General features: G+C 33.7%; 1 protein-coding gene across 2 annotated transcripts in view; it reads right to left on the minus strand.

The window, feature by feature from the left end:
• Positions 1 to 3,536, minus strand: part of LOC145259947 (tektin-4-like) — a 25,980-nt gene extending 22,444 nt beyond the window's left edge. The window contains exon 1 of one of the 2 annotated variants that reach the window (XM_080117921.1): positions 3,139 to 3,536. In XM_080117921.1, coding sequence (XP_079974047.1) covers positions 3,139 to 3,362 — 224 coding nt within the window. In that variant the 5' untranslated portion in view covers positions 3,363 to 3,536. The remainder of the gene's footprint in view (positions 1 to 3,138) is intronic. The other variant, XM_080117922.1, reaches the window with a different exon arrangement.
• Between the last annotated feature and the right edge of the window lie 7,912 nt (positions 3,537 to 11,448).

Here is an 11,448-nt window from a genome sequence, read left to right on the forward strand (position 1 = left end):
CGGCCAACTATTCCTTTGGCCCTCGTTAGGTTGAACCGTAGAGATTCAACGTCTCTATCCACTGCGCTACCTGCCAAGGTGAGAATTGTCTGAAGATAGCAGTTTCAATCCTACCCAAAGCCGGCCAGAGGCTTACTTGGCCAAAATGTGGCGAGACGACAACAACTATGGATAGCAGTAATTGCTAACAGTGTAGTTAGGAGATTCGGAGTTCTTATCCCATCGTAACGGAGGCCAGGGGAATAGTTGGCCGAAACGTTGTGAAACAACAACAACTAATAAAGATGAGAACAATAGTCCACAATAAATAAATTAATAAATAATACTCATCTCAATAATGAATTCCAATTAAGTATATATAATATTTATGCACATTTTATGACAGGGCAACGTCGGTCGGCCTGCTAGTACACTTATACTCTGACAATTGATATCAAAAGCCTACTTTTCTATTTCTATTTGTCTCCACGAAAGCAATATGTAACACAAAGTTGTTTTTAATGTGTGTGTGTGGGGGGGGGGATCAGCTCCTCAAAAAGGGGCACTCTGGAAATAGACAAAAGTAAAAATTGCCTCGTATAGAAGGGGTTCCATTACATTGACTAAGGACAAATTAACTTGAGTGTAGCATCAGAACAGATACTACACTCTGAAAAAATTATTTCTGAAAAATACAAAAATAAATTAGGCACTAGGCCATTCTAAATTGTTGGGGAAGGGGGGGTCTATGGTCATCCTTGTCACTGTACCTTATATATGTCTATCATTTTTCTAGCTAGAATCCTCAATCACCATAATACTACATTCACTGCAGGGATCGTCTTAAGATTCCCAAAATCGATTTTTTTTATTAAATAAATATGAATATTAATAAATCATTTCTATTAAAAAATTATTAAAATGAACTTTTTAATATATCCAGTCATGGATACGTGAGCGACTACATGAAAGTTAAATAATTTGCATATTTTTTTGAAAAACGAGCGTGAAGTAATTATTTATTTATTCATTTAGGATTTCTTATTAAATGATTAGCTTCATTTCACTATTATGCTAAATTCTATTTATGCATAGTTTCTACATTCTGCATAATTACATAGAAATTAAGATGTATAACCTTGTCGGTGTGTATGTGCAGAAAGTCTCTACCATACTCCTCTCTGAATATTTAGTCTACAGAGTTTAAATTTTATATATAGGGTATTTGGATACTTTTGATTTGTTTTTTAGCCAGTAAAATTGCTGTTAAAGAGTCAAAATTGAAAAAAAATTGACCTTGCTTAGCATAAGTCGACTATATATGCTTTAACAGAAACCGCCAATTACATATAATTGAACTAATAAAAAGTAAGATAATTGCCAAGATTAAAAAAAAGGAGGTTAAATATCCTTTAAAACGCTATCTGGTACGGAAATAGATAATAATTTTACATTAAATTCATGTAAGAACTGATCCTCCACCCTAAAGTTTAAAATATTTTTATTCTAACTTTTTCTAGCCATTAACTTGTGAATACCTTGGAAAACTTGGTGACCCCCCCCCTAATTTTTAACCTTTCGTATCCATCTGTGTGTATCTAAATAACGACTAAACCTGGAGTGCTAAACGTTCTGGTTTCGATTTTCACGGATGGTACCCAAGTCATATTTTTGTAACTTTTAAAATCATTTCTATATATTGGATAATAATCAATAGAGAATTGGCTCTATAAAGTAAATAACAAATTTGTATGAATTAAGTTTATTTAGAATTTATAATGGGGATCAGTTTCGCATATGAATTTAATGTAAAATGATTCTTAATTTCCCAGTCATTCTAGCGTTTTAGGGCAGTTCCCCATTTCCTTTTTTGCTATGGGAGATAAATGCTCTTCAGAGATCTATTTTTATAGACGATTGTGTGTGGTTTTACAACTTGTCAGGCTTTATGTTACTAGTTTGAAAAGTATTAGATAACGGCCATATAAACTTAGAATGGCCCAGAATTAAGAAGGGGATTGTTTCACGCTAAATTTATATACAAAACTAACCCCCACTTTAAATTTTAACTTATTATTTTCCAATATGTTTTTGATAGTAATTAAGAGGGATCACTCATAAAAAAATATAATCTATTTTGGGGAAAAAGAAGAAGTGTAACTGATTTTGTAATTTACAAATTTACCTGCTTTTTCTTTCTATTTTTATCGTTGAAATTTTCAAGAAGCTCACCTGTAATTGACTAAAAAAATAGAATCTCATTTTTTTTTTTTTCTTTTTGGGTAACTTAACATAAGGTTCAAATAACGCAAATTTTTCACACTAGGTAAACGTTCTTAGACTTTTTCTGGTGCTCGTGCAGCATAACGGAATTTCGAACAAACGCATTTCATGCAAAAAATGCTATGATATACGTATGTATCATGTCGAAATTAGTATGAATCTCAAAAAAATTACGAAAAATGATCCAGTAAAAATGTGCTAGATGTATTTTTTACAAGAAAAAAAAAACACCTCATAAACACTAGCGGTCAGAGATGTTCTAGGTACCAATGCACTTATGTTACCGTGCTGAAATAATAACGTTCTTATTTAGAAAGCCATTCTTAACATGAGAAAGGGTGGGGGTTTTGTAATTATTCTGTATTTTCACCTAGCAATGTAATAATAATAATAAAAACGATATCGTAACATTTGAATTTAATTTGAAAATGCTATTTAAAAAATAGCACGGTAACATAAGTGCATAAGCACCATTTTCTAATTTTTTTTAATGGCGGGTTTCAAGGAAAACACGGGAGATAAGTCAGTTTGTCATACAGCATTAGTCATACAACTCTTCCATTCGATAAAACTCAATAACTGGATAAAATCTATTTTTATTTGTAATTATTTTTCTACTGGATCATTTTTCTTAATTTTTGGAATTTATATTAATTTTGACATCACGCGTAAGTATGTGATACTATTACTATACTAATTTCTAACAAACGCATTCCATGCAAAAAAAAAAAAAGAAAAAAGAAAAAAAACTATTACGTCGTATTATTTATTTATTTATTATTTTTTATTTATTTATTTATTTATTTATTTTTTGCATGAATTGTGTTTGTTGTTCGAAATTCCATTATTATATTGCACAATCGCCATTTTTCTTACCTATCAGTAAAAGACTGTAAATATTTGGCGTAATTATTCTCGTGCCATTCCTTCGGGTTGAATTTGTTGGCACGATATCCGACCGTCGAAATACCGAGATCGTTACCCGTGTTGCCTGTGTAAGTAATTTCCATTTTTTCATCCCGACACCCGGGTCCGAGATCATTTGTGTGTTCCAACACGGGTGGCATTTCCCGGCTGCTTATTATCGTCTCAACTGCCATTTTATTTTTAAATTATTTCTTGGAATTTCTGGATTTGGCTGTTCAAATATAGAACTATGAAAAAATGAGTAACCACAAAAGACTAATGCCCAATGACAACAAACGCTGTCGCCATAGAAACCAACAGGGGAGATCACTCTCATTGACAAAATAAAATTAGTATATACTTATTTTAGAAGCTTCTTGATTTCGTAAATTAAATAATACTTTAGTGTAAAATTGAATTTTTTTTTTTTTTTTTTTTAGATTTGTTATGATAGCCGAATGCTTGCGATTAATTTTGTCTCAATTCGTAATCAGTGTTGGGACAAAATAATACTATAATATTATCGGACAAATTTCTCGGCTCATTTCATTGTTGCTTTGCTTTCGTTCCGCCGTTTTCTAGACGGTGTTGCCGTCACCGACGAAACATATTCCAACAGATATTTTAAGGAATTAATCACATATTTAATTACGACGACGACAACAACAACAACGAAGAAGAAGAAGAAAAAGATTATTATTATTATTATTATTATTATTATTATTATTATTATTATTATTATTATTGTAGTAGTAGTAGTAGTAGTTTTTGGCGTAAGAATGATACTTTTTTTTTAATAAAAAATGTTTAATTATTTTTAAGAATGGGTCACATAAAAAAGACGTTCCAAAACACATTTTCATTAAATGAATTTATGGTTAGTATTATTAAAAATTCTTCTGCAGCATGATGTACTGGATTCGTACTTATTATGTATTATAATACATTGTAGGCACCGCCAAAACTGGGGGGGGGGGCAGGTCAGTACTTTTTGACGGACCGTCTTTTTAAAAATCTACCAAAAATCAGGTAATTATCCGATCAATACGAAATTTTCAGCGATTATTAGGAGAAGAATGAACTTTATAACAGTGTACTTATTTTTCATAAACGATATTTATATATATTTTTTTTTTTGCTTACAACCCCCCCCTTGTTTTGAAGTGGGAACAAATATGCTTAAAATAATCATCTGAAACTGAACAAAACATATTGTGTTGTTGTAAGGGACAGAATTATAGATTAAAAAAAAAAAAAAAAATTGTTTGCATACCTTATTTTGACGTCTGAATATCAGAACTTCGATTGTGTTTAATTATCCCGCTTTTGAGTTTTGAAGTGTGAAATTCGGTGAATATGTTAAGTAAAATAATTAATTTAAGTTAAGCAAAACAAAAAAAAAATTTTTTTTATATTTATACGAAAAAAGCCATTTTAAAATTTTTGATAAATAAATTAACAATTTTTTTTTAGCGAGCCGAATAATGCATGACCATTATTAAACAGAGCATGCTTTGAATAATCGATACAAAAAAAAAAAATTCGATAAATATTGTGCCCTTTGTGTTAAAAATAGCATCATTTTTTTCGATCTCGTTTGAAAACGTTTGCCGCCTTTCGACTACGGTGGACCAAACGCGCTGAAATAATTTTTTTTTATTCTGCTTTAAATTGCCCCCTCCCCCCATTTTGGGGAGCCTGGCCCCCACACACATACACATTAAAAACCAAACTCATACAAATGGTCACCCATCTGGTACTGGCCAGCCTCAGCTTAATAATACATTGAAATTTTCGTCACTGAAAAATAAGTTTTTTTGGCCTGTTTAGTCTTCCATAGTTTTCGTCTCATCGAAAGAAAACGTAAACAGAGTCGATCTGAACTCTTCGGCGACGCGAAATATCTGGTTACATATATGAATAAGTGGAATTATTTGAAATTCAGGTACTTATATTATAATATTTTTGCATATTCTCTTAGAAAATCATCCTAAATCTTAGTTAGACAATAAATGAATAAATAAATTATTTCAAAAACCCTTTTTTTTAAATATTTAAGTACGTTTTTTGTGCAAGACAAAAAATAACAATCGTTAACTTTTTGGGAAAATTTAACATTTAAAATTGAATTAAAAATAGTAGAAAAAGTTTTACATTATTCTGTTTTCTATATAATAAAATTCAGGGTTTTATCTTTCTGGAAAAAAAAAGTTACTCAGAAATAATGGATTTTAATAAATGTAATTTAGTTTTAAAAAACAACAACAACTTGATTTTGCGGCCATTTTTGGCGGTGCCTATAATACATAAGTTGTTATTATCATTTTATTTCTCATACTACTACTACTACTACTATTTATACTACTACTACTACTACTACTACTAATAATAATAATAATAACAACACATTTATGATGATGATGATGATGATGATGATGATGATGATGAAACTTGGAAAAACAAGAAAACTCCTTGAAACTAAACTTTATAATAGAAACCTAATAAAAAGAATAAACACGTGGGCAGTGTCACTAATAAGATACTCTGGACCGTTTATAGGTTGGACCAAAAAAGAACTGAGGCATCTCGCCCAGAAGACAAGGAAACTCATGACTATGCACAATGCACTACAGCCAAAGGGTGATACTCACCGACTATGTGAAAACGAAAGATGGAGGAAGAGGTTTGGTTTGTATAGAAGACTGCATCAATAACACACAAAAAAAGAAGAATTAGGAAAATACATAATGCATAAGATCGAAGGAATCATTATCACAGCAAAAGACACTGCAAAAACAAACAAGAGAGGAAAAGAAAAGACGAGGATAGAAAAATGAGAAGAGAAACAGCTACACGGACGATTCATAAGAATGACAAATGATGAGACTAAGAAAACACTTTAACGTGGCTGCAAAAAGGAAATGTAAACAGAGAAACTGAATCCCTAATAACAACCGCACAAGATAATGCAATTAGAACCAACCACATGAAAGCAAGGATTAACGAAAATAACAAACGCAGACTCTGTGGACAAAGAAATGAAACAATAAACCACATAATAAGTGAATGCAGCAAATTAGCCCAAAAAGAATATAAAAATAGACACGATTAAGTGGGGAAGGCAGTACACTGGCAATTATGCAAACGATTGCATCTTAAACACCCAGACAAATGGTACAAGCACAAACCGGTAGTGGTACTTGAAAATGGAAGTCACAAAATTCTATGGGATATGGATATACAAATGGATAAACCAACCCAAGCAAGAAGACTGGATGTCATAATAGTTAACAAGAAGGAAAAGTCCTGCCAGGTCTGAAAGATGCAGAAAGCCAAGATAGCACCACTAATAGTAGGAGTAGTAGCAACAATACCAAAAAACTTTGTAAAAAAATAGGAACGATTGGAATCAGAAGGATCGCCGAAAAGATACAACGGATAACAATAATGGAAACTACTGAAATATTAAGGAAGACCCTTGAGTGTGAAAACCAACATATGAGCTACAGACACAAACTGGACAAACAGACACGGCTACATATGTAAAACACAAAGGAACATAACATAGAATCATGAAAATTTGTATAATTTGAAGTTAACCCCTTCTCCACCACTGTCTCCCCCCCCATGCTACTGTCTTCCGCCTCCCTCCTGTTATTTTCCCATGTGTCGCTATAAAAAAGGCGCCACATCAAATAAACGAAGGTCAAGGAGGATGGAAAGATATGCCAAAGGTAGAACCACACTGGTGCAAAAAGATTCAGAAAAAAAGAAACATCTCTGGTAACTTTTGGCCAATAACATATTTACCTACAATATGGAAAATACTTATGAAGAAGAAAAAAAGTACACAGCCAGGAGAAAACTCAAGGTGTTCGTAAGAACCTTGTAGCTTGTCAGACTTGGTGGTAATTTCTTTTTGTTGTATATGTCTGTTTGTGCCCGTTATGTACGTGTGATAATGCGCCTTGCTTCACATCTAGGTGAGAAGTAAACACTATCTTTGTGATAGAACCACAGGTAAAACAATTCCGGGCTTGATGTTGCCACAAACACCACACCATGAAGAATGCAACTCACAAATAATATGCAACGTGGGACCCAGAAGAAAAATCTGGGTATCATGAACGGTAGGTGCTCCTTTGGTGGGCAGCATGTGAGACTCGGTTGTCATCCTACGAATGTTGGCTCCACTCCTAATTTTAGAAACAATATCACAGACACAGAACACGTAAGTATTCGCTCTAATTTCAGGTCCCAAAACAACACAGATAAAACACAGGAGAACCAAAATAATCAACTAAGACCAAAAACCCGAAGGAAGAAATGGGCAATAAAAGAGAATAGTCTGATAATTAAATGATATTACAAAAGTCATTGCAAAGACCGAGAATGTCGCAAACGGATGAAAGAGTTGTGAGACATGTCCAGTGACTACCATACATCAGGATAAAGAATTGTGGCCCAAGCGAAACTTATTCTCAAGAGAGTTTGGCTTTCAAATCTAGAACTGGGTGAAATACAACAAAAGAAAAATTATGGAACAAACGAAGAAACGCCCCTCGTTGCAGCTCCACACATAGAAACTTCAGATGTAGAAGATCTGCAAAACTCGGACCCAAGAAACATGGAAACCGAGATCTATGGAACAATGAAACTTAACGAGAAAGAAGTAGCTGAAGCAGAAAACATCAGGCAACTTATGAACGAGGAAAAAACAAAGCTCCCATTCTTAAGAAACCAAGAGTGGAAGAAACTAAAAGCTGAAACAGAGAAGGTAAACAAGCTCCTCCCATACATCCCAACAGATATCATTACAGACTTGAACAATTTAATTTATGCAAGTGTCAAGACGGTAAGCATGAAGTTTGAAGTAGAAATAGAGATGGGGAAAGAAAATGGACCCACAAAACCTGGATGGGAATTCAGACTAAAAATCCAGATCAACAAACTAAAAAAAGAAGTCAAAGCAATAAACAAGATGAAAACGATTAGAAGATCGAAAAGTAGAAATGTGACCAGCAGAGAGAGGCTAAAAAAGAAACTGGACGAATTGAAACAAAAAAATAGCAGCAAAACATGGGAGATTAAGGCGATATTAATACAAATATGAACAGTGCAAGCAAAACAGGACCTTTGAAAAGAATGACAGCCAATTCTATAAAAATGTGAACGAAGGAAAAACACAAACAGAACAATGAAACCCAACAGAAACAAAATGCGACTGGAGCTAAATGTGAGAAGAACGACAGAATCATAATAGAGATGCTGATTGACTAAAAGACATGAAGGAAGAGTCAGCAAATCAAAGAAGGGACAAAGAAGGAAATCAGCAAGAAAACACTCAAGACAACCCTCCGAAAAATGGCAAATTGAGAAGCACCAGGCCACAACGGTATACATGTGTACTGTTTTAAAAAGATTCACAGCACTACATAAAAAACTAATTCAGAACTTGAAAAAATATATTTACAAAGCAGACATGTCAGAATGAATGACCAAAGGTAGAAACACACTGGTGCAAAAAGACTCAGAAAAAAAGAAACATCCTTAGTAACTACCGGCCAATAACATGTTTACCTACAATGTGGAAAATACTAACAGCATAACTGAGGGAATAAATTTATCATTCTCTTTGTAATTGTGAACTACTCTCAGAGGAACAGAAAGCATGCCAGAAAGGAAAAAGAGGAACACATGACCTATTATACATTAGACCAAATGATCCTGAAGGAGATTAAACGTAGAAAAAAGAATCTAGCCATGGCATGGATTGACTACGGAAAGCGAATGACAGGATCCTGCAGCCATGGATAGTAGAATGCCTAAGAATGTACAAAATATCAGGCAAGATTATCAATTTGATAGAAAATGCCATGAGAACATGGAGACTTGAGCTGACAGCTGATGTACAATACATAGCTGAGATTAAAATATAAAGAGGTATCTTCCAAGATGATTCCCTATCACCATTATTGTTTATCATAGCCATGATGCCCCCGAACAATATACTAAGAAAATGCCAAGTTCACTAATACAGATGAAAGAATGAACCATCTAGATGGATGGCCTAAAACTGTTTGCGAAAACAAAAACAGCATTGCTGATCATGATGAGGAGAAAACTGGAAGCAACAGAAGATGATGACACTAGGTGAACATGATATCTGCAATTACTTAGGAATTCTGGAAACAGACACTATCAAAGCAATAGAAATAAAAGGGAAAATTGGAAAGGCATATCCCAGAAAAACAAGAAAATTCCTCGAAACTAAACTATATAGTAGAAATCTAATTAAAGGTATAAACATGTGAGCAGTGTCACTAGTAAGATACTCTGGACCGTTAATAGGTTGGACTAAAGAAGACCTGAGCCATCTCGACGAGAAAACAAGGAAACTTATGATAACCCACAATGCACTACATCCAGAGGATGATATTGACCGACTCTATGTGAAAAGGAAAGATGGAGGGAGAGGGCTGGTTTGTATAGAAAACTGTGCAAATAACATGAACAAAGAATTAGAAAAATACATAATGCAGAACACCGAAAGAATAATTACTGCAACCCTAAACTTAAGCGTAGATTCCATGAGCAAAGCTTCTTTCTTAGAACTGCACGACTATGGAATTGTCTTCCGTTTTCCTGCTTCCCAGCTGACTACAATATGGTTGTCTTCAAGTCTAACGTAAACAAGTTTTTGATGAGGCCGTTCCATATAAGTTAACAAATTTACCGAATCTCCATTACTAACGGTTACTATATTGTCCAATTTCTACTGTACACTCTTTAACCCTTATCCCCGAGTGGCCTCTTGGCCTTGATAAGTGGTGATGCCTATGTAAAAAAAAAAAAAAAAGAAAAAAAAAGAGATATGGAAGAAAGAAACAAGATAGGAAAAGAAGAGGAATAAGTCAAAGTAACGATAAACATGTCTTATGTAGATTATTCAGACTGCTGTTCTCATCGTGGCTTTTATTCCCACGACATTTCGACTAATGTAACTTCCGGCCATATAGATATTTTCAACCTGAATCTAAGAAATTATGAAACATCTGCATTTATTGACCCATGGTTTCCATGATGTTTCTCCGGTGTGCTCGGACACTGACAGGAATACTCAGAAATGTTCAATTGTGAAACGTTACACCGTTACGAGAAAGCTATAATGATAAACAGGAAAAGCATGGAAATACAATAAATAAAATTCCCTAACTCTAAACCATAACCCTAACCTACGCGATTAAAATTATTTTTTTTTATTCCTTCCAATTTATAAAAAAAGCAACCTTCTCAAATTCCTATTAGCTAAAAACAAACAGTGTGTTCATTAAAAATTGAAGAATGCTCGGCCGACCTTTTTTGGTTATTTCCGTCAGCTGCCAACCACACTTGAGAAAATTTGAAAATCACGGACAGGTAACTGCAGAAGCACCAATATAATATGACGTTTCTGAATTTTTGAGATGAGGATTGGCTATTTGCATTATTTGTATTCATCGGACTACTGTTCTCATCTTGAGTGTGATTTTCACAACATTTCTGCAAGTAACCATGGTGTAGTTAGAGTACTTGGAAAAATAGAGTAGTTGTAAAAAGTGATATTCTCCTGAAGATTGGAGGTTCAATCCTTAGTGTGGGCGACCGAAAAATACAATTATGAATTACTTAGAACTTCTATCCAGTCATGGCTGACGGAACAGGAGCATGCTACCTCTGTGAAGTAAATAAAGGGTTCCGCTCGAAATTCTGTCCAAATTCCCGAATTCGACAGAAACATTTCTGAGTTCAACAAGATACGCCTGAAGAAGGTCGGAGGTTACATTGACCGAAACATATAACACCAATATAATAATGATAACATATTCAGAGATAATAGATTTAATACAGAACAAAATTTTAATGCGTTTGGTACAACTTATTTGTAGTGTATTTTGTTTGCTTTCGATTTTTCAGCTTTTAACTGTCTTGCATGACTGTCCAAAAATGTGAAGATTAAAAAAAATAATATTGGCTGATTTTGTGTTTATGCACTTCGAAATTTACAGCATTAAATGGTGGTTGCCAAATGCAATGTGATGTCATAAAGAATGAGTGATAATTTCCAAAAACTGCAGGCATATGTTTGTTTGAAAGCAGCAGTCATATAATTGCCGGCTTTATCAACCAATGTCAATGTTAAGAACGCATATATGTATTTAATAGTAATATGACAAATACGGACTCAACGGGTAATGAATGATATATATATACCCAAGAAGTCACTTAAAATTCCATTAA

Source organism: Euprymna scolopes, chromosome 35, assembly GCF_053919585.1.
Source record: "Euprymna scolopes isolate OS-2025 chromosome 35, ASM5391958v1, whole genome shotgun sequence".
NCBI lineage: Eukaryota > Metazoa > Mollusca > Cephalopoda > Sepiida > Sepiolidae > Euprymna > Euprymna scolopes.